Below are 24869 nucleotides of genomic sequence, written 5' to 3'. Positions count from 1 at the left end.
TCAGCGCACATGGGCCCACATCTTTTAGCCAATGAGAATCCTTATAACACGCCACCACATGTAACTTTCCTGAGGTTAACTGCAAAAACCGTTTTCTCATATATATATATATGAGAATAGAGTTCCTAAGGTGTCATCTCATATAGCTTATATGAGGTGGCGCTCACAAAACATAAGGGGCCCACATTTTTAGGGCGATCCAAACCACTCATTTGAAAGGCCCTTAGATGGATATGGTGCCTACAAAAAATCAAGTCCATAGGATCATCCTAACCCTTCCATTTATAAAGGTTAAAAATGGGCAGATTTATGGAGGTCTATATCCATCCATTTCAACCTCCACAAATGGAAGGGTTAGGATGATCCTATGAAGTTGATGTTTTGGGCACACCCTATCTTTGTGAGGGCCTATCAAATGAATGCTTTGGATCATCCAAACAAAGTTGGCCCCTTATGTTTTTAAGCGCCACCTCATATAAGCTATATGAGGTGACACCTTAGGAACTCTATTCTCTCACAAAACATAAGGGGCCCACATTTTTAGGGCAATCCAAACCACTCATTTGAAAGGCCCTTAGATGGATATGGTGCCTACAAAAAATCAGGCCCATAGGATCATCCTAACCCTTCCATTTATAGAGGTTAAAAATGGGCAAATTTATGGAGGTCTATACCCATCCATTTCAACCTCCACAAATGGAAGGGTTAGGATGATCCTATGAAGTTGATTTTTTGGGCACACCCTATCTTTGTGAGGGCCTATCAAATGAATGCTTTGGATCATCCAAACAAAGTGGGCCCCTAATGTTTTTAAGAGCCACCTCATATAAGCTATATGAGGTGACACCTTAAGAACTCTATTCTCATATATTAATGCGGGTGCTTAAGAGGGAAGAAGAAGAAAAATATAAATCAAGAACACAACAAGAGAAGAAGAAGAAAATGGGAGCAATGCTCAACCCAATTGATATTCCATCAATTACATAAGTTTATCAACATCAAAAATCCCCTCTCAAGATAGTTTCTAACTCTTTAAATAAAATAAAACCAAATCAAATTTGTTCAAGCTCCTCCACTAGCTAGCTTAGGGACTAACATAACATTAATTGCATAGGAACTCACTAACTTTGACTGTTTTGGGAACCCACAGACACAGTCCACAAAAACTGACATAACTTTCTACCCTCTTGTCCAATTTTCAAGCACAAATACTTGTTAGAAAGATCTCAAAGAGACCTACAACTTTGTAGTTTACCATTTTCCATAATTCTTCCATTTAGAATCTCAAAAATCAGGTTCAAAACAGGCCAGGAAAATGCCTATTTCATAAGCAGTTGATTCAATTTTGTGCATTTTGTGCAATGGTTTGTTGGGTCATCGACTATAGACCGAATAATCTTTGTATTTTTCAAACCTGATGACTCCTCTTCCTAGAATCATGTTGATTAAAGGCACAAAATGCCTTCTAGTCTGCTCACATGTGCTATGTGGATGTGATCCGGTTCGTTGATCTTACTGGGAGCAGAAGTCTGGCATTTTACTGTTGACCCCACCTTGATGGAATTATGCTAGCCCCTTGATCCATCAAGTCTTGTTTTGGTTTCTGCCAATGAAAGTTAAACCATTGATTAACTAGTGCTAGTGGGCCCACCGGTAGAAGCAAATCAGGATTCTATTTTCCTTGGTCAGTGTGAATCGGCTGACTATTTGATAATTCAATATGAGAATAGAGTTCCTAAGGTGTCACCTCATATAGCTTATATGAGGTGGCGCTCACAAAACATAAGGGGCCCACATTTTTAGGGCGATCCAAACCACTCATTTGAAAGGCCCTTAGATGGATATGGTGCCTACAAAAAATCAGGTCCATAGGATCATCCTAACCCTTCCATTTATAGAGGTTAAAAATGGGCAGATTCATGGAGGTCTATACCCATCCATTTCAACCTCCACAAATGGAAGGGTTAGGATGATCCTATGAAGTTGATTTTTTGGGCACACCCTATCTTTGTGAGGGCCTATCAAATGAATGCTTTGGATCATCCAAACAAGGTGGGCCCCTTATGTTTTTAAGCGCCATGTCATATAAGCTATATGAGGTGACACCTTAGGAACTCTATTCTCATATTGAATTATGAAATAGTCAGCCGATTCACACTGAGCAAGGAAAATAGAATCCTGATTTGCTTCTACCGGTGGGCCCACTAGCACTAGCTAATCAATGGTTTAGCTTTCATTGGCAGAAACCAAAACAAGACTTGATGGATCAAGGGGCTAGCATAATTCCATCAAGGTGGGGTCAACAGTAAAATGCCAGACTTCTGCTCCCAGTAAGATCAACGGACCGGATCACATCCACATAGCACATGTGAGCAGACTAGAAGGCATTTTGTGCCTTTAATCAACATGATTCTAGGAAGAGGAGTCATCAGGTTTGAAAAATACAAAGATTATTCGGTCTATAGTCGATGACCCAACAAACCATTGCACAAAATGCACAAAATTGAATCAACTGATCATCGATAATCCAATGTCAGTTACCTAGCAGTTCTCAGAAGAATACACTGCTTCGAAGTTGGCCTTTTGATGATCAATGCTATCTTGGGATCGTTTCGGAAATGAACGGTCACAATCGAAAATCTTACGTGAAGGTGTTAGTACTACGCTAATAAAACAAATGCGGAACATACCTCGGGCCATGGGGATTAGAATCAAAGATCACAAATCTCATCTATCCACGAACACGAACTGTTTTGCACAAACAGAAGGGGATCTTCTAATCCTGAGAAGTTCTTTAGGGCTTGATAATGGATCGCAGGCACAATCTTCCTCGCATATTAGGGACCCTCTTTAGGATGGACTTTAGCTATAAAACGAAGTGTTTGTTCCCATCAAACGCCCACGTATTTATAGAGTTTTGGAGTTCACGGTTTGCATCCAACCACAATTCAAAGACTAAGAGTCCAAGAAGTTTTAAAACCCTTTGGGATAGACCACAAGACTCCTTTGCAAAATACAACTTATGAGGGAAGGAGATTACTCGTTTTTGCCTTAGAGTGGATCCCACTAATGTGGGCCACACACATTAACGTCAACAGAAAGAACATACAATGGAAACAAAATAACTTTATTTGAATCGAGTTTAGGTACTTTATTTGCATCAAGTTTGGGTTCCCTGATTAAAATGTTTGCCAATTGAATGTGCTGTTGGCTATTCAAGAGAAAAGACCCAACAAAAGAGATGTTTTTAGAACTCATAGAATTTTTAATTTTGACCGCCCATACGGCGCTCAAAGACAGCATCCCATGCTTTCTTTGTAGACTTAGGAACCTGTTCTTCACCAATCAATGGTGTCCACGATCCAGGGCCATTTAAAACCCATGTGACCTTCTTGGGTACGTTGTTATCATCGAACTCCATAGCCTTTGAGCTTGCAGAAGACTGAAAAGGAGGATATGCATACAGGTAAGGCAAACAATACAATACTAATTTCCAGCATATGTTCAATTGGTCAAGCAAAAAAAATTATAGAACTCACAGTGTTGCTATCCATGGAGTCCTCGGCCATTGGTTTGGGCACGGGCCTTTGGGAAGTTCCTAATCCTAGATAATCAAACACCTCCTTCTTTGATCTGAACCTTCTATGCGAGACAGGATCATAGTAGTACTACAGAACCCAATAAAATTTCTCATGCTTATTATCCACAACATATCAATTTCATGAAACGATTTTCCAAGAAAAGGAGTGTAAAAATGACAGGAAACCTTATTTTAAAGCCCACTTAATAAATATGAAATGCAACTTATAACAGTGGTAATACATAAAAAGCAAAACACATATTATGCAATCTGACCATAAATATCAAAAGCCTCCATTGATTGGAACCTTTGATCATAGAAATAATAAAGAACTCAATAAATTTCTCAAGCTTTTTAGCCACAGCATCCCAATTCCAGGAAACATTTCTCATGCTGTAATTTAGTGTGGACGCTTCACACTCAATCTTTCCTCATAAACAAGACAAACAAGTTATTAATTTATTGATTTTCTGATAAAAAAGGCTTGAAGAATTTAGTTCAACATCAACTTTCACGGATCAAAGATAGCTCTGCACATAATTAGTTTAATTGATTGCTCTGTACATATTTAGTTTAATAGCAATTAAATTCAAGTTGTGAGTTTTGTGTGATGAATATTCTGGTTTTCAAAACACGATTGGTATTGCCAGCTTTCTCATTAGATGTAAACCCTAAATGTTTATATTTGTTAATTCAAAGGATATAATGCCTCTACATTAAAACTAGGCTACTGATATCTGTAAGACCATGTTTTGATTACAAGACAACTTAAGTTGCTTTAGAGTTCTCTGATTGGTTGCTGGGAGCCTTTTGGGAATTGTATAACAAGGTGAGTTCATCACATTATCAAAACATCATTCACATATCAATCTCATAGAAGTATTACACTCCAAGGACATAATACCCATACATTAAAGTAGATAAATATTTCGGTTGGAAAAGTTTACACATAATTGCATCTTTTGATACTCCTAACAATAGAGATAGCAATTGTCACTTCCTATTCGAGCCTCCGTAGAAAAATATTCTGTTATGACCAAATAAAAGAACTAATGTAAACTAGATCTAAAATTCTATTGAAGAAAACTTAATGAAGGATATAATGAAATTCCCATATATCGCAAATATTTTAGTTTTTCTTTATGATTATATTGACTAGTATTCAGGTACATTCAGTCTTCACTAACGCAAAAAAGATATAAAAAAGACCAATCAATATTTAGCTAAATTCATTCTTCACTACCCTAAAACAGATGTAAGCTAGAGCATTTCATACATTTCAGCATACCAAAGTGTGACCCTAGCTGGCAGATTCCATTTTTATCACATTTGAAATCTGGATAGGAACACCAACGCAACCAATAACATTTACCTTTAGCTCAACATATTTTTCTGTCGTAAATATAATGCAGTTTCACATATGTTTACAAATTCAAATTTTGTCGTCATGATCAAACTAACCAATATTCATCAGTATTTTCTCTCCACTAACCTAAAATAGATGCAATCTAGGTACCATTCCACACATTTTATGGTATCAAACTGCAAATCTAACTAACTGACAATTTCCATTTCTATCACATTCGGTATTTGGCAAAGGACCACAGGAAACCTGAGAATATTTTTCTCCAGATGATTGCTACAAATATTATGCAGTTTCCATATTGTGGAGGCAAGAAAAATCGCGGACCTCGGGAGGTGAGATCCGGTCTATAGAGGCGCAAGGTTTGTCCCGGTGGAGGGAGTAACTTCCAAGTTCGCGGCGGGCAGGCCAGTTTGTTTCTTGGGTGTGTTTGGTCAGAGAAGTTTGTCCTACTCCCAATTCCAAAGAATTGAGAGTAGACCAAACTTCATAATTCAGAGTCGCCACCTAGGTTAGGGCCTAGGACCCATTTTTACTTTGTTTAAAAAGGTTTGGTCTAACTGATTTGAGTAAGGGTGTCGTTACAGGAGTGGAAGGAGTTAGGCACCGCCCCTGCCCGGATGAATCCGGTCTCTTTGGCTTTACATTGGAATTTATGCAAGCTTTAAAGTGATTGGAGAAGAATTTGAATATTCACAGATCCCGGCTCTTGGTTAGCAATTAAGCTGATTTCGGGTCTCGAATGGAATGCAACATCACATTGAAAGGTGATGTGCCCTTCAAGTTGTTCCGAAAGCATTGAGGGAATGAGGGATTATATTTTTTTTGAAAAAGATACAGCTGTAGAAGGTCCCCCCTTCATCAGTCTTTTCCTTCAGTGCACCACGGGACTGGAGAGAGTGATAAGGAAGGGAGAGAGGAATTGAAGAACCTGTTATTGGTGGGAGGGTTCCTTCTCTGTCAGTCATTTCCACGAAGCTCGATCCCCACAATTAAGTCCTACAAAAGGACCAAGAGGATGATCGGGAAAGGAAAGACAAAGGGAGAGTTCCTCCTGTGTGTTAGGCCTAATTCGGGGATTTTGGTGCTTTAGGGTTTAGGGCCGAAGGATCCCCGTACCCTAGGGCTACCCTCTCTTAGCTGTCCTAAGCTAAGTAGGTTAATTTAGGTTGATCTAATTAATTATGCGAAGCTAATCAATTAATTAATTAAGCTAGGATAATTAATCAAGCTAAGCTAATTGATTAACTAAGTTAATTAGTTAATTAACTAACTAAGATAATTAATTGAACTAATCTAATTAATTAGCCAAATAAATCTAACTAATTAAGCTAAGGTAATTAATTAACTAAGCTAATTAACTAATTAACTAAACTAATTAATTACTAGACTAACTAATTAACTAAGCTAATTAATTAAACTAAGCTAAGCTAATTAATTAAACTAAGCTAAGCTAATTAACTGAACTAATTAAGCTAATTAATTAAACTAAAACAATAATAAACAAATGTAATCTTACCAAGGGTTGAATAACTCCGATTCGTTGCCGCTAAAATCCTTCAGGGCTTCCGCACTCCGAGGGAAACCGCCTTCCGCCAAAAGCTTTTTCCAAACATTTCCGAAGTTTTCAGAGAAAAGATTTTATCTTTCTATCTCAGAAACCTTTTCTGGAAGAGTATTTCATGGATCTATTTTAACTAATACCTTAGTTTGTATGTATAGAAGTTGAAAATGACCGGTTTTTGGGTTCTGGCTGATGTGGGTCTATGTTGCCTTGATTTCGGAGTGCTATCAGTCTGGGCCGATTGGGCCTTATGAAAGGGGTTCAATAAGGTCCTTTTAGGGTTTTTTCTTGGTTTTGTTGCTTTCCAGCGATTCCCGGTCATTTCTAGGGTTTTTCGGAAGAAAATCGGAAGCTTCTATTTTCCGATTTTCTTAGCCAAGCCTCCGGGATCAAGGTCGAGACTAGCCCTAAGGCTCCGTGAGTGTTCCGGGAAGCGGTTGGTCGTTCTAGGTTTTTTTAGGAGAAATCGGAAGAAACCAGGAATTCTTGGTTTTTAATAGGTTTCCTAGTCAGACCTATGGGATCGAGTTTTAGACTAACCCTAATGCCCCGGGAATGAGGTCTGGGTAGGGGTAAGTAGTTTCTGGTGATTTCCAGTAGTTTCTGATAATTTTCAGCAGTTCTAGGGTTCCTTCTAGGAGGAACAAGAAATTGTTGGTTCTCATTTGGTTTCTTGGTTGAGCGTTTGGGATCGAGGTCCAGACTGGTTCAAAGGCTTTAGGATATTCCTGCCTTTGGTTTGGGTTCTTTTTGTTAGCTTAGGGTTTATTTCAGGAGAGAACCAGAAGTTTCTGTTATCCGATTCTCTCAGTGAGATCCCACAGAATCAATGTGACTGGCACGTGGCCCCGTGGGTAATCTGTCTTTTGGCCAAAAGGGAAATCATTGAAAGGGGGATGGATGGTTAGGGTTCTTTCCGTCAGTCAGGGTTTCTTTCGGGACAAAACCAGAAGCTTCTGTTATCCGATTCTCTTGGTCAGATCCCGTAGGATCAGTGTGACTGGCACGTGGCCCCATTGGTAAGCTAGTTTTGGCAAGAAGGAACTCAAAAGGGGTAGGGGAGTAGGGTTTGGTGTCATGTTGGATAGGAGTTTGTTACACCATTTTCACCCTTTATAAATAAAGGCTAAGGCTCCCTAGAGCGGTGCCAAATGTCATCATTAGGATTTATCATCGCGACAACTCATCATTAGTCCAGTTTTTTTTTCAAAATGAGGTGTCTCCACATATTCATTATATAAATTCAAATTGTTTCATAATGATCATATAGACCAATATCCAGCTGAAGTCGATTTTCATTAACCTAAAATACATGTAAACTAGATAGTAGTCCATACATTTCATCATGCTAAGCTGCAGCCGTTATGACTTTTTCCATTTCTAAGAGGTTCAAATATCTGCCAAAAATATAGCAACAAGCCCACCAACATTTACCTTTAGTTCAACATCTTTCCACTGTAAATATAATGCACCTTCCATAAATGGTAAATAATTCAAATACTGTCGTCATCATCATCATACCAAGCAATATCCAATTAAATTCTATTTTCACAAACCCCAAAATAGATACATAGCACATTCCCAACCTTTATCATACCAAATAGCAATTCAAACCACTTGTTAGTTTCCAACTCTATCATGTATGGAATCATGTGGAGAACAACAGCTAAGACAACACATCTCTTTCCTCCCACGCTCTCCTTTTTTTGGCAGGTAAGCTAGGATCAAACGTGCGACCTCAAAGTTGAGATACAAAGCCTCAGTCATTGAGCTACAAGGATAACCCTCTCCTTGTCTCTCTCAGAGTCTCAATATTAGATGTTAAAAAATAAATGAAATTTATGCCAGGGTGATAAGGGGTGGTGAGATTGTAAGAAAAATCGGGTGATAGACTTATTTTCTAATACTTAATACACTCTAATATTTTATATAAAGTGCTGCCACTAGGAATATAAGATATAAGAGCCCCAACTTTATATATCTATATTGGTAATGACACCCCCTAATACAAATATATGACGTAGACAACTAAACGTTACTTACCTCTATTATCCAAGGAGAGTTCCAGGCAAATCCAATGATTGTCTCCTTCCAGTTGACTACGTATTTCACTACTCTCCAAGTCTATGCCTTTCAACCAAACACGCTCAAATGGATTTTAAAGCTTCAAGCGATCGGGGACTGTGACCAAACAAGGCTAGAATCCGACCATGACAACTGGTAAAGTTTGAAAACCAGACAACTTGAGTCTATGTTAAAGCTTGTATTTTGAAAAACGTACACACCTAAGATCGGGACATAATTAAAGTAATTTTTCATGGTACCATTACTAACATCGCCATTGTCATGTCTTCGTAATGCTAAAGATTAGATAGAAGAAAATTAATGAATATAAAATATCTAAAGATTAATAGAAGAAACCTAAAGAATATAAAAGATCTAAATAATAATAGAAGAAACTTAAAGAATATATAAAAGATCTAGAGAATAATAGAAGCACATAACCTCTCTAATTATCCAACCCCTGAAATAACAAGAAAAACATCATGCAGAAGCAAAGAACAACATCAAAATATCTACTTTCAAAGAGTTTCTATTTACAAAAAAAGTAATAAGAGTTGTACAGAAAAAAATAATTCAAAGATAGAATACCATGTCTTTTGCCCCTGCGTTCTTGCTGGAACTTCTAACCTTCACTTCCATATGCCATCCCGCTGGCAACCAATCCGGTGTCTTGTCACTCTTCGTGACTGGAGTCACCAGAGCCCCTACAACTCCCCCGACGGAGCTTGTAGAACTCACAGACGACCATACACCTTCCTCCCCTAAGGAATCCTGCTGCTCGAGATTTGTGCTAGGAGGAGTCATGAATAGGTCGCCGGAATCCTCCACGGATGTTTCAGATTCTGGTAAGCAGTTCGTCAGATTGTCATTTGCGTCGGATTGAAGAGAAAGCTGATCGGAGTCCATCTCTGATAGATTTGGTGGTAAGATTCAAAGGCCAAATTAGAGGAAGTGTGAGTCTGTTGAGAGCGGATTTTCAATTTTTATAGTAGGAGAAAAGGGTGGCAAATCTAACAAATGGATTTCCTGATAATATTCTTTCTTATTTAGGTTAACGGTAAAATAAAATGAATAGTATATGTTTGGTAAGTAAATTTAGAGAGATTTTGGTCTTTAAGAGATGAGGTGTATAGAGATGCTATATTTGAAGGGACGCAATAGAAGAAGATACACAGCAAGCAGACGGAAAATCTTAATCCACTACATGCGTGTATTTTTCCGTGATTTTTTGTTACCCATTTTGACAAAGCGGCCTTATCCTTTCCGAGCCCACGAGACATGTTGCATGTGTGGTGATCACAACTGTTGATTTGATTGGTTCACCACTAGAGTGATATGGGTTATAGTAACCATTTGATCTTGACGATTTTAAGATGATCCATTTTGCACTTAGGTCTAGTCATGGTGTAAAGGGTAACCGTCTGATATTGACTAAGGAATCCTATAGTGGTTGACATTTTGTTGGTAAAAAACCTTCACTTAGGCTCCGTTTCTTTCTATGTAAAATGGGCGTAAAAACAAATTTTAGGCCTATTTTTACAATAAAAAATGAGCAAAAAAACTGTTTTACATCCATATTACGTCGAAACAAACATAGCCTTAGGATCATCAGTTCAGCGTGGTAGGCATTTAGTGGGTACAAACCCTTTCAACCAGGATAATTTTTCTGTGCTAGCTAACCAGATTAATGGCATAAGGGCAACTGTTCGATATTGACCAACGAATTGTAGTAGTTGACATTTAGCTGGTAGAAAACCCTTCAGCTAGTATCATTAGTTCGGCGCGAGCTAACTAGTTTAATGGCATATATCACCCTATATATGTGTCACTAGTATGGTTTTGATAAGACTACTGATAGCCTCACGACCATCATGAGACGGCTCACTTAGATATGTAAAACAAGGTTATCTGTCTCATTATTAAAACTAAATTAGATGTAAACCAAGGGAGTTGTCTCATTAACAAAAGATAGTCCTATAGATAAAATTCCATGTGTGCGTGTGTGTGCGTATGCGTATGCGTGGTGAGATTTTATATGGTGTGCGCGCGTGAGGTCTACTTTTAATCATACAGATCCCATCTTCCTTTGATCGGAAATCCAAGGGAAGAAGCAAGATCTTGAAGTGAAAAAGGGTGCACCTTAAGGAAAATGAAGATTTTTCTAGCAAAGGGGCTACATGTTTGGAAATTATTTTCAGTCTAAGGAAGGAGGCTACACACATACTAGATGGATGAAGGGACTTGTGGTGGCAACATGTGGTTCCTTGATAGCATTGAGCTACTAATTTTTGAGTAGGTCACTACTTCCTTTCTCCCTCGTCTCTCTCTTTCCAATTCAAGGATTTGTCATCACCAAGCTCTCTCAACGTGTTAAGTTTTCGAGATCTCTACTTTTCTTTCATCATTTGAGTGCTTTAAATAGGTCTATTTTCATTATCGCTGAGTTTTGTTATGTCGATTAAGCAAGGGAATTGTAAGTTTTATTAATCTCTTGTGTGACCCTAGACATGTATGGTATTCTTTAACAGGTCTTGAAATTAGAAATGAAAAAGTGTTACTTTGGTTGTAAGCAAATGTCGTGGCTGATAGACATGTATGGTATTGCAAATAAAGATTTTCATAACGATTATAGATAACAACCAGAAATTAACGAAAATATCAATTTCCTCAGGTGTTGAAATCAACCAAAAAATCTTGATGACATGAGAGATTTATATTAAAATAAACGGAAAATCAAACACAAATTCATCTATGGAACAAATAAACAACATGTATATACTACATCTAACTGTCTATTCATCTTCATATGAATGTTGAATTTGTGTTTATTTGAGATGTCTTTCTTCATAATTTATTGTTTGATCTGTAACTGATGTACATGTGGTGGTTTATTATGGTAAATTATGAGGGACTTCAAAGGATTTCAATCATTGAGCTATGATTCCTGATTATGTTTAACTGATCTTCTGATTTTGTTGCTCAAATATATATGGACTGATTTTTCTTTGAATTATTATCGCAGATGGGAATTTCAACGTTGATCTAGTACATCTTTCTTTGAGCGCCATGTTTTTCTTTGGATTCATATTACCTAGAACACGGTTCATTCCGGTACGAGGTATGATGGTAGCCTGGTATGCACTCCGATGATAGTAAGCTAAATTGGCCCGCTATTTGGGGTCGCAGGTCAGTTTGAAGCGCTAATTCAGGTCGCTCTAGTACACACACACACACACACACACACACACACACACACTAGACACACACACATAGGAAAATGATATGGAGACTGAGAGTACCACTGAGTAGGGAACCTACAATGAGAATGTGTCATATGTCCAAAAAAGATTAGATTTTGGTATTTTCCAAAATCTACGGGTTGTCTCGTGTCACTTTTGATTATGTGCTGACATCCCAATTGTTCGGTGCCATTTTAGGTCCTACGCTCAGTTTCCCTAGCATCATATATTTTTTCAAGAATATCATTCAATAGTATATACTACATACATTTAATACGCAAAATAAAAAAACCTCATGTATGCCATGCGTGTTTTTTCAAAAAGAAAATTCATGTTCCAATCAAACCCAAAATATATTAAATTTGTAGTTCTCTCTCTCTCTCTCTCTCTCTCTCTCATTGTATGTGCTTCTCTCTCTTTCTCTCCTTCAGATTGCCATGTTTGGTGATCTGGGTCACGGACGAACCACATTTGGGATCGTGCCCCAAATCGTGGGATGGAGAGTGGGATGGCGACCATACTCTGGTCATAGGAACTAGTTGGAACCGGAGTGAATGAAAAAAGTCCTTATGGATCATATTGTGGATTGTTTGTGCAAGTCTCCTTGGCTATTTTTATCTTAAAATCAAGTGCATGTGGTTCTATATGATATAACATTCTTCACATGACACTATATGTATGTTCTCATCTTGAAATGTCCAAAAACCATGACAGAATCAACCAAAATGGTCAAAAATTCAAAATGCACTGTTTCTAGTTGGCGAACGTCTGCAATCTGTCGGACGTTCGGCGATGCGCGGAGGAGGCGCTCGCCCAGCGGACAAAGCCTATAAAAACTTCATTTTTTCACTTTCTACCTCATTTTTACATTTAACTCTTTCTTTGTTCTTTTACTTCCTTCGGGATTCTTCTTCCTCCGGCGACGAGCGTCCGGCAATTGTACTTCCTATTCTCCGTCCTTTTCTCTCCGTTCTTCTTTCTCTACGCGTGTTCATCATGCCTCGCACTCGCACTACTCCCGACGAAGGATCTTCCTGAGGACGAAACAAGGGAAAAAGAGTTAGGGACCACGATCGGTCTCCCTCTCCTCCTCCATGTCAACCCGAGACGTATTCCAAGCTCATGATTCAACAAATCCCCCGTAGGAAAATCCTTAGCGGTTGCCGCGTCGACACGATTGCCTACTCATGATTCCCTCTCGTAGAGCAGTTCACCACTCTCGGATGGGAAGGCATCCTTACATATGAAGATCCATGGTATGCATGTCCCTCTTTATTTTATGATTTTTTCACAAATCTCCGAGTTTCCATAGAAAACGTAATTCTGATTTCAAAAGTTAAGCACCGTAGGGTTAAACTCACCCTTTCTAAATTTGCAAACATTTTTTACCTTTCAAATGACGGGGATATTTATTTTTGGGCAGATGATGGCATTGCCTCCACTGGCATTCCACCGTCCACCGTCTATAGTGCCATTTGCAAAGCCTACGACCCATCCACTATACCACCTGCTCATTTACAGTAACATCACTCCTAGGGCCAGTTGCAAGGATGAAGTAGGCCCTCTCGAGGTGTTTATGACCTTTGTCCTTCTCACTATACCCCTGTCAACCTTGCGTATATCACTTTCCGCCACATCTCGTGTTCAAACAAAGGCACACACCCATCTTCCTTATGGCCTTCTACTCAATCGTCTTTTTACTTATCTTGAAATTGACCTTGAAAATGAAAAGACTTCTCCTGCCTCTATCGATATAGACAAAACCACCCTTTGTCGTATGCGTATTCCTCAGGTTCTTTCTGATTCCTCTATTTCGCATGTCGACTCGGATGCTCCTGAGGACACCCACGATGAGGACAACACCACCGCTCTTCCAGTTACTTACGTACCTCTCCTCCACAGTATTCCTACACCGGTGGTCATACGCCTCCCAAGTTCACAGGCACGGCTCGTGATTTCGACATTCTGTACCGTGGTCTCCAAGGTTCCTTCTTGCATCACTATAATAGGCTCCAGCACTCTGTGGAGCAACTGCGATTGGAGAACAAGGCCCAGCATGACAGCCTCTCGGGGTCAATTGAGTCGTTGTCTATTGATGTTGCCCATCTTCAGGAGGACTTTACCGCTTTTCAGGGGCGTTTCTATCCGCCACCATCACCACCATCAGAGGATTAGGACCTCGGGTCCTGTTGTGTTGTTTCTTACATGCCCTTTTTATCATTTGTGCTTTATTTAATTTTAAGTTATCTGTTGACATGTATTAATCAGGTTCACATACTATTTTTTTTTACTTTTCTGCACGTAACACTTGATACTACTTGAGGTGCCCAATGGCTCCTCATTTTGGTTTGGTATGTTATTGGTATAGGAACTCTAATCATCTTTCACTATTTCCATCGATATTATCCATATTCCTATCATGTCGTGGTCACTTGGTATGTTTTGATTGAATATCTCTTTCTTATCACATGGATATGTGCTGCAACATGCTATTTTACTTATTAGTTCTTCGGATCTATATCTATTGCTCCCTTTTTGCTTATGTCAAAAGGGGGAGAACTGTTAGTATTGATTGATGTAAAAATGGAAGCCTCCCAAGTCTCAAATGGCTACCATTCAGGGGGGAGCTTCAGTTGAGGGGGAGCAAAACTAACTTTATAATTATTCTCATTTCTCTCAATCAATCTGGGTTTGCCATCAATCAAAAAGGGGTAGATTGTAAGTCGAACGGCTATCGAACACTAAGTTTTGATTGGAATCAAACCCACATTGATTTATCACACCTGATGTTGCTTGCCTGTGAAGTTACCAGGTATAACACATCACATTCAAGCAAGGCGACTCGGACATTACAAGAGACCCATGGAACCTTGATGCACACACATTTGGAGTCAAATGAAGTTCGAAGACTCATGAAGACTAATGAAGATTCAAGACGACAAGAAGAGAAGATTAGTTAAGTGAATCCATATTGTAGAATCTCTCTTGTTTGAATTGAATGGTTTTGGCACTTAGGGAGTCCCCAATTAACCTTGGACATGTCTAGGAAAAACACTCCCCAAAGTAGGTTCAAAGTCCGTTGAAAATTCCCCTCAGAAATATAAGTTTTGATTTCCAAGGAAATTACGGATGTCCAGAAGTTTGTTGGACGTCCGTCTAAAACCTGAATAATCAATTTTAGATAACGAGAGAATTGAGGACGTTCAAGAAATTGGCGGATGTCAGTCTAAGAATTGTTTTGAAAACAAAATTTAATCGAGCAAATGCCGGACGTCTGGGAAATCGGCCGACGTCCTTGACGGAATTGGGCGCGCTTTGGAATTTCAAACGACACTATTTGTCGGACGTCCGGACTTCATCCACGATGCCCGTTAAGACAAAAAACTAATGTTTCTTTTGTGACACTCATACATATACATCATTAAAAACCCTAAAAAAACAACTCTTGTAATTTTGAGCATCAATTATCAAGCCTTAACTCCTACCTACACTTCCTTTGCCTATTGATTGAAAGAGAGTCAACATTAACTACTCTTTAGTGCCGTTACTTTTATTCTTCAAGAGAGATTCATTAGGGGTTTGTGTATTGAGTAAGACAAGAGTTAATCTATTATCTTCTATCTTTGTACTAGCCTAAAAGAGAGGCAAGTGAGTTTTCACTTCTTCATCTCGTTGTAAAAGAAGGGTTGTGACCCTTGGAGAGTTTGAAGACCAGTTGTTTGTAAGGAGGCCTCGGACCCGGCCGTAGTGTGGTGTTCGGAATAGTGAAGAAACCCAAGGACGACAAACTTGGAAGAGTGGAGTAAGTCTTTTGAGAAGACCGAACCACTATAAATCTTGGCATTCATTGTGGTGCGGTTCTTGCTATATCTCTCATTGCTTCTACTTCTTGGTAATATCTTTAACTTTACTCTTTACATCCTCAAAGTAACTAGGGATAAAATAATTATTAACAAGGTTTTAAAAGGTGTTTTGATAAAGCTAAGTTTTTAAATACAATAAAAGTTTTTAAACCTAATTCACCCCCTCTTAAGTTGCCGAGTTCATTTTCAAATCCTAAGGCCGTCGAGAAGCGCTCTTGTTTCTACTATCATATTAGTACTTTTTTCATAATACAAAATAGGCTATTATAACCTTTGCAAAGGCATCTCAGACTACCCCTCCACCACCAGATTCTCTCGGATTCCCTTTTGTTGCCTCGACTGTATTTAGTTTGAAAAAACTTGTAGGAGGCCGTTTCCACCAAATCCAACTATCTTTGGTACACTTTGGAGGCCGGTTTTAATACCCAACTGTGCTAAGCCTAACATCTCAAACATGGAGGGCCTTTGTTGTTATTTCCACAAAACCCAACTGTTATTTCACACTTCCCTATTGATTCCCTTGATGCTTCTAGAACCTTTGATGTCTCCCGCTTCCTGAGAGCCTTCGCTTCCCGCTTTCACTTCCCACACTGGTCACTATGCCGAATCAAACACGCTCGAAATCTGACCATGTCGAAAAACGTGATAACTTTAGTTTATGTTAAAGCTTGTGTTTTATCAAGCTCATCATAGTTACTGCATGTGTCACCTCGCCGCCAATTTCTACTCCGAGTTCAAAGATGTCCTACTTAAGAGGTTATTTTGGAGAGCTGCCCACTCTTTGAGGGAGAGTGTTTTTAAAGATACCATGGATCAAATTAAGGCAAGGAATGAAAATGCTCACAAGTGGATAAGCGCAATTTTGAAGGAAAGCTGGGCTAGTTTTTATTTTACGGGAGATAGATATGATGTCATTACAACCAACAGATCGGAGTTGTTGAATGCAGTCTTGAAGAATGCTAGGAAATTGCCGATTGCATCATTGGTGGAGCACACTAGATGGAAGACTTCTGCCTTCTTTTAGAAACGTCGGGTATATGGTGATGAGTGGCGGACACAGTTAACCAATTATGCAGAAAAACATATCAGATTGGAAAAGGAAGAAATCCTGCAGTATGTGGCATATCGAGCTGGTTTACATGTTTTCGAAGTACGATCCGTTCAAATTCAAGATTCTGTAAACTTGCATCTTCAAACGTGCAGTTGTCGTGTGTTCCAAACGATCGGGCTACCATGCGGACATGCCATGGCAGCGATTGCCATCACAAAAGAAAAGAATCCGTATTCCTTCTGTAAGCCTTGCTACAAAGTGGACCGATATTGGCAGACGTATGATGAGGTGTTGTACCCCACATTAGATCACACCCAATGGTAGGTCTCTCTCGAACCTTTCATGCAAGTAATACCGCCACGTCCAATACGACCACCTAGAAGGCCGCAAACGAGAAGAACGGATCACGAATTGCAGAGTGGATTAAATTACAAGTGCAGCAAATGTGGACAGCTTGGTCACAACAAAAGAACTTGCAAAGAAACTCCTATCGTAGCGCAGCTTGCTGACCATAGTGCTATTGGGGCTTCTACACCTATATTCAAAAGGTCGGGTGTATCTTGTCAAGCTCCGTTCTTTTTGTAGGGGCTTGATGTAAGTAATCATTTCTTTTGTAGATGAATTGAATATTTGTATACTCATTTTTTGATGTAATCAAGCTCCGTTTTTTTTGTAGGGGCTTGATGTAAGTAATCATTTCTTTTGTGGATGAAATGAATATATGTAGTCACTTTTTGTAAATACAAAAAAAAATGTTTCAAGATTGATTTGAGGTTTTCTCTTGCACTTGCTAAGATCTTGCCTTCCTCATGCTTTTTTAATTGACTTGAACTTGAATCATTTTGCCTTTGGTGAGCAATCTTGAGAGTACTTGTTGAGCAAATTGAGCATGTTAATCATCAAGACAATTAATTGGGAGTACTTGTTGAACCATTGGGAATATAAGCCAAGATAGGAAATGTAAGCAGCCCAAGCAATATAAAACCATACAAGCTGAAGAGCATAGGCAATGCGCATGTCATATAAGGAGAAAGGCCATACATAACATACTTCCATACTCATCAAAACATAGCTGAGTATACTGCTAACTATGTCTACCATACATACAAAGATAACCTATGTAGCCTATACAGATCAACCATAATATCAAAAGCAGCGATAAGCCCAAAATGAGTGAACATCGGCTAGCGCTGTGATGAAAGGAGCATAATCCAACTACTGCTCTGAAGGAGGTGAAGGGTGTGATGAACTGCCTGGATACTGTCCCCACTGACCGCTGGAGAGGTACTCTCAAAATGATGTAAACTGATCATCTATGAGTATGGAGCTGCTGGAAGTGAGAGGTCATAGAGCACTCAAGTGTTTGCTGCAGGGCCAATAAATCCTAATGGGTACATGCTGCCCGAGTGAGGTCCTGTGAACTGTCCATGTTCGTGGTTGCCTGATCGTCCTGCTCCTCAACGTGCTAAGCTGCCTCGTCGTCCTCCTCAACATGATGAGCTGCCTCGTCCTCATCGTCGGGCTCCTCGTCGTCAATCTCTGGTGCAACAGCCAGCTCCATCCTGTTGATGGATCGTCCATCAAATGGAGCAGTAGGAGTGTAGGTCATCTCACCAGAAAGAGGAACACGATAGCCCTTGAAGATTCGGGTCAAAAGCATACCATAGGGCATGGACGAATGGGCTCGTCGAGGGGCTTCGCTCATGAAACGAAAGATAATGTTTGCCAGATTCAGGAGGGCGATGTTCTAAGATGCAATAAATGATGAAGGCCTCAAGGGGCCGCAAGGCATCAGTCTGCCCACCGCGAGGGGTAATGTTGTTGAAAAAGAGATTATGAAGCATCTTTGCAGCAAGTTTGAGATGACCAGATCGAACGGGGATGTTTGGGTCATAATCATTGGTGATAGTCCTATAAACGGTGTCTCTAGTAACGTTAGTTGTATCAATTTTATCACCTGGCCTAAAGTAGTAGTCGTTGCCTGCCGATGAAATGCCTAGGAGAGTACTAAATTGTCCTTGGTCCATTTTGATGGTAGTTTTCTTCACGCGGGTTTCAGTTACATAATTTGAAGGTGAGATGCGAAGATTCGCATATAACAACTTAACTAAACGGGGGTACACAAGTTCATTAATTTGAAGGATGGGTGTCCAACCCAAGGTATCGAAGCAATAATGGAGATTGAATCGTTCACTGATGAGAGGTTCGACGTACCTACCCATTAGGATGCCCCGATTACGAATCTTGTTCCATGTGTCGCGTGTGGATGGACTGTCGAAGAGGGAAGGGTTTTCTAGATCAGATTCTGTAGCCCTTTTTCGAGAAGGATTGTCATTGCGACGACTGCGTGAGCGCTCACCACGTGCCATCCGCACGCGAGGGAAAAATAAAAAATGGGAAGATTTGGGGAAGAAAAAAGGGTTTGGATGGAAGATAATGAGTGGATTTTGGGTTTGGAGAAGGGAATTTGGAGAAGGGAGACAGAGAGCGGGGAAAAAGTGTATTTGGAGAAGGGAGAGAGAAAGGGGGGAAAAAGGATTTGAAGGAAGTTGAAGTTTAAAGGGCATCACTAGGGCCCGGTTTTTAAAAACGAGCTAGAAGCTCGCATGGAGCTCCGTAAATTTAGACGGAGCTCCTTGTAAACTTCTGTTTTTTTTAAATCTCGCACGGAGATCCGTGCATTTACATGGAGCTCCGTGTGCGGACTTCCATGGAAATTCACGGAGCTCCGTGTGAACTTCTGTTTTTTTTAAATCTCGCACGGAGCTCCGTGTAACTATACGGAGCTCCATGTGCGGACTTCTGCGGAAAATCACGGAGCTCCGAGCGTGGTACTCTTTTGTTAAAAAATAACAGTAGCTCCCACGGAGCTCTGTGCATTTACATGGAGCTCCGTATAAATTGACGGAGCTCCGTGGGATCTTCTGTGTGTTTAAAAAAAAAGGCCTAATGGGGGACCTGTTTCAAAGCTCCGTGGTAACTTCTGTTACACGGAGCACCGCCATTTTATTACACTCCCAGTAATAATGGGGGACCCTGCTTAGTCTTAAGGGTTAAGATTTGAAAAACAGTAACATTCCCTACTTCACCACCCAATTGTGCTTGTGTAGCTGTCAGATATCAGCACCCAATGGTGCTTGTTCAGCAACATCCCAAACATGTGTAATGGGTTTCAAACAACTCAGTGATACAATGTGTACAACTCAAAACATGTTTATGTACAACTCAAACCTGTATATGTACAAGTTAAAACACCCAATGAATCTCCATAACAAAAACTCAATTCAACTTCCGTAGATCAATGTTTACAACGTTCAATCCTTTACACAAAAGAAAATGTGTACAACTCAAAACACATTTTCTAAAAATTACATTGGTGCTTGTTCAACACTTCACTTACAATTGATAACAGGTTATCAATTCAACTTCCGTAGATCAATGTTTACAATGTCCCAATCCTTTACACCAAAAAAAATATTTACAACAACTCAAAACACAACGTATTCAAGAACTCAACCTACAACATCTTACATATCACGATCATCTTTGCTAACTTTACACTCTCCAAAGTCCCCCTTTAGAAATCTTTGACAAAGAGCCTGACGCATGTCGGGGATGTCTGCCGGGCCAAATTTCCAAGGGGCTCCGCGATAAAGATGGTCGATGAATTGTAGAACAAACAATCCACAGTCAAACCTGCATAATAAATGATGAAAAAAGCAGTGAGAAAACTTTTACTAAAGTTACAATTAAACAACTTTACAATAAACTTTCTATTCTGACTAACCCATTGTCTTGCTGTGCGCAATCACTCCTCTGTTCATACGGAAACTCATCTATATTCATACCACGATCCTTGAAATACTGGTTTATGTAGTCTATCTGAAAAAGAAATTAAGGTGTGATACAGTGTTATACAAATAAATTAGGGTGTCAATCAAACGGTGTTATACAAAAGGTGTTTTACTTACGTCGGTGCTACTAATTCCTCAAATTTCATGCCCGTTTCTGAATTGAACTCGACGAAGGCTTTTTCCACCATGTCAACCCCGAGAAAAACCCAGTGCATGTTTTGACATAACGGGAATAAGATCATATCCAATTGGGTCAGATCTTCATCCCCAATAGCAACGGCCAACATCTTCTTCTCGTCCCAGACCTCCAGCTTTCTTTTTATATCCATCCGCTCAAGGCCAACCATTAGATACCCCTGAACAACCGTGTATGCAAATATTAAGTTGAAAAGAAATGAACATTAATAAATAAAGGTATTATGTAACATGCATATGTAGAGAAACCCTCTTACATGGAGTGACGAACTGACTAATGCAATTCAGTTCTGACCGGTTAAAGGGTAATTGGAGTGAATGGCCTTCGCGCATATGTCTACTATCTGTTCAAAAAAAAAGGATTCGAATTTAATTCAAAACTACTATTGGTGCTAATGCGAACCAAATTTGAAGAGAGGAGTGCAATGCCACTTACAGAGGTTGCAAGGTACCCTCTAAGGCTCTAGAGTTCGTACAAGTCATTCGCGCCATCGTCGCAGGTAATGACTTCCAAGCTGCATAATCATAGAGCCGTTAAAATTGCAACACACTCGCATTACCGGGAGAAATAAATCTATGTGCTACAACCTCGCATTTACGTACTTTTTATTATACTTTATGAGCTTTTGAATAGCTGCGCTTCGCCTGCCTCCTCCATTCTTCTTCACCCTAAGGGCTCGCTTCCCCTTCTTGGGGGCTGCCTTCGTCTCCTGCACATCGGTTTGAGGTTCCACGTCAAAGGGTGATTGTTTGAACCTGGTCATAGCCCTGGTCGTTCTCTGTTTCACTTCCTTTTCAGTACTACCCATAGGAGGAGCTTCGGCCTGCTTCCTCTTCAGAGGGTTGTCCTTAATGTTAATAATGAATGGTGTGCTCTCAACCTCTAGAGGATTGTCATTAATGGTGACAACCACCGTTTCCAAGACATCTACAACTTGTAGAGGACTGTCAGTAATGGTGAGAGCCACCTTCTTCAACACATCTTCAATCTCCTTCCCCACTAAATCCTCCAATACACCAACTCGAGCCTCCTCCAACACATCACCATCCTTCTCCTCCAAAACACTGCCACCCTCCATCCCCATTATACCAACTGTCTCCTCCTCCAATGCACCAACCCTTTCTTCTATTACTTCTTCACCCCCTCCCTCTATTTTACGAAAGCTTCCGTCACTTTCCTAAATTCTTCAGTCTGCTTCCTAAAGGAAGATTTCTCTTCTTCAAAGTCCTCACTCTCTTTTCTCAGCTCATTTTTTCTCTTTTGTACTTGTTCCCTCTCCTTTGCTACCTGCTCCCTCTCCTTCCCTATTTCTTCCCTCGCGTTGCTTATGTCCTCCCTCTCCTTTCTTCTCTCCTCTCTCTCCTTCCTTAACTCCTCTCTCTCCTTTCTTAGCTCATCTCTCTCCTTCCTTCTCCCCTCTCTGTCCTTCCTTAACTCCTCTCTCTCTTTTCTTAGCTCATCTCTCTTCTTTTCTATTTTGTCTTCTCTCTCATAGGATCGTTAAAGTCACCACCACCAATTGGGTCGTCTTCTCTCTCATTTTCTGGTCTCTCGGGTGGGTTGGCAAATGCAGGGGTCGTAGGGGAATGCGTCAGCGATAGAAGCCCCTCTATCGAACCTGGCTCATCATCCTCCTGCCATACAAAAAGAGTAAATAATAAAAGGACAGTAAGGAGAGAAATAAGCGATGAAATACCGTGATTACAATATAAAGTGCATTACCTGGTAGCTTGAGGGCAGGTACCGTAAATCCTCCCCATCCGGAGTTAATGAGACGACCACCTGATGATTTCAATAACCTATTATCATTGTCTAACCTCATTTAAAAACAACAATTAATGAACAATCATGTTGGTTATGTCTCACCTCATGTCAACTGATGCGTTTTTTTTTATCCATTGATACTTCGGCCGCTCCTCCTCCGACCCGGACTTAGTATTCCACTCCCACTTCAGTAGACATGGTCGGGCTTCTGGATTCTTTGGGACCCATAATTTGGTATGCTCATAGAGCCACACCTGCATAATACACCTAATCGTCATATAACTAGCGAACATATAAAAACTACATATAATGATTTAAAGAAGCTAAAATGACACCATACCTGAATTACCAAAGAGTAGCCGCAGAGGTATTTTCCAGATGACAGGTACTCAACTAACCAGTCATATACTGCGTAGCCCCAGGCATAGTCGCCTATCTTCTGCAGGTCTTCTATGTAGGGCCAGAACATCTGGTCTGCCCGATGTGCGGTCTGCGTGTAGAGGACCGTCGCAAATAGGTGAAGGAGAAAATACTTCACTGTTGCGTCGATCGACACTTGGTCCTCCCTGTTCACTACCTTCATAATCTTCTTCTCAATCTCCGGTGCCATCGCAGATGCTTTGGGAAACACCCAACCCGGCACAAGAGGAGGGGGATTCCTCTTGTCAGTAGGGATTACGCTAGCTACGTTTAGTCTTTGTCCTCTCAGTGAGAGGCCTAGCGCCAATGCAACATCGGTCGCTTCAAAGGGAACTGCGATGCTCCCTAAAATAAAGGACTTCGTATGTGCATTCCAATTAGAATGTAGTGCTCTGATTAGGGGCTTGTGCATCACCACATCTTCTAAATTCATTAAATCCTTGAAGGGAGTCATCTTCAGAGCATTCTTATGCCATTCCCTCAGCTTTATCCTCCCCATAGCAGCTGTAAAACATGCAGGCGAACATCGTGCCAGCACGTTTTTAACCTGCATGATAGGTTAAGTCATCAATGAACATAAAAGAACTACTAATACATCAAATAGTAAACTATAATAGAGTACACTTACAGGTTTCTTCCCTTCCTTCTTTCCCCCCTCCCTTCTTTCTCCCTTAGCCATATAACAAATCAACAAATATATCGAGGTCTGTACAAACATCATCAAAAAGTTATAAACCGCCCACATTAAAGAAACAAATGAATGAGTTCATTCAAGATACAAATAAATAATTTCATTCATATTATGTTGCCTTCTAACTAGACTGAATTCATTCATGATACAAAGAATTAAAAAAAAAGCCCACATTAGAGATTAAAAGAACTAAACTGAATTCATTGCCAACATAATCAATAAACAAAACCCACATTAGAAATCAGCACATCTAAACAAACAGATGGAAATGACAAATAGAAGAACAAGAAGAAGAAAGATGGATTTTTTTGGTTTCATACCAGAGGTATAAACAATAATCTATTAGTTTGCTTGTTCGTATTGTGATCTAATTTCAGGAAACTCAAAGTAATTCAAATGGATAATCTAACGGCAATGCTTATAAGTTTAAACAAGGGTTATCCTATTATAGACAAGGCTTATCCAATTATACATAAGAGATGCCAAGTTATACATATGGGATGCCAAGTTATATTGAGGTTATCCAATTCTATACTGACGTTTATTCTATAATGAGGTTATCTATACAGAGGTTATCCAATTTATGCTGAGGTTATCAATTTATATACAAGGGTTATTCAATTCTATACAGAGGTTATCCAATTTATACTGAGGTTATCAATTTCTATACAAGGATTATCCAATTATATACTGAGGTTTATTCTATACTAAGCTTATCTAGACTGAGGTTATCCAAATATACAGAGGTTATCCAATTTTTACTGAGGTCATCAATTTATAAACAAGGGTTATCCAATTCTATACTGAGGTTATCAATTTATACCATACCAACTTCTTCAGAACACACCAACAAAATCAAAGAAACTAAATAACTTTTCAGAACACACCAAAAAAGCAAGATTTTCTATGGTAAACTGGGGTTATCAATTATCTACACAGGCTATCAAGAGTTTCTGAAGTCCCAAGAAGGGTAAAAAATCCAAATATCAGTTATTATTTGTAAAATAGGTTTCAGATCATAAGCAAAACAACGTTTCAACATATACATGGGGGTTATCCAATATTTAGAGGGGGTATCAAGTCTAAACGGGGGATTTTCAATGGTACCCACTGTCTTCTCGGGAAAGTAGCCGGAAGAACCAGTGAAAAAAGTAACTTCCACTTACCTATTTATGCCGGGAGACTAAACGTCGGAAGGAAGACGACGGTGACGGCGATGG

The 24869-nt window shown here is 39.7% G+C and overlaps 1 protein-coding gene and 1 long non-coding RNA gene across 2 annotated transcripts; both read right to left on the bottom strand.

Moving 5' to 3' along the window:
• Positions 1–20251: 20251 nt before the first annotated feature.
• Positions 20252–20925, bottom strand: LOC143858246 (putative ubiquitin-like-specific protease 1B). The gene is made up of 3 exons (XM_077368902.1): positions 20707–20925; positions 20512–20606; positions 20252–20420 (listed from the first exon to the last, which is right to left on the bottom strand). Exons 1-3 carry the CDS (start codon positions 20923–20925, stop codon positions 20252–20254), a joined length of 483 nt encoding a protein of 160 aa, XP_077225017.1.
• A 127-nt stretch (positions 20926–21052) lies between these two features.
• On the bottom strand, positions 21053–21464 carry LOC143857686 (uncharacterized). The gene is made up of 3 exons (XR_013238732.1): positions 21377–21464; positions 21210–21288; positions 21053–21117 (listed from the first exon to the last, which is right to left on the bottom strand). It is a non-coding gene; the product is annotated as an uncharacterized LOC143857686 (long non-coding RNA).
• Positions 21465–24869: the final 3405 nt, after the last annotated feature.

This window comes from Tasmannia lanceolata, unplaced genomic scaffold (genome assembly GCF_043159265.1).
Source record: "Tasmannia lanceolata isolate RefF3 unplaced genomic scaffold, GAP_Taslan_0.1 ptg000025l, whole genome shotgun sequence".
Taxonomy (NCBI): Eukaryota; Viridiplantae; Streptophyta; class Magnoliopsida; order Canellales; family Winteraceae; genus Tasmannia; species Tasmannia lanceolata.
The sequence above is the reverse complement of the archived record's forward strand: the minus strand, read 5'-3'. Positions and strand labels throughout refer to the sequence as shown.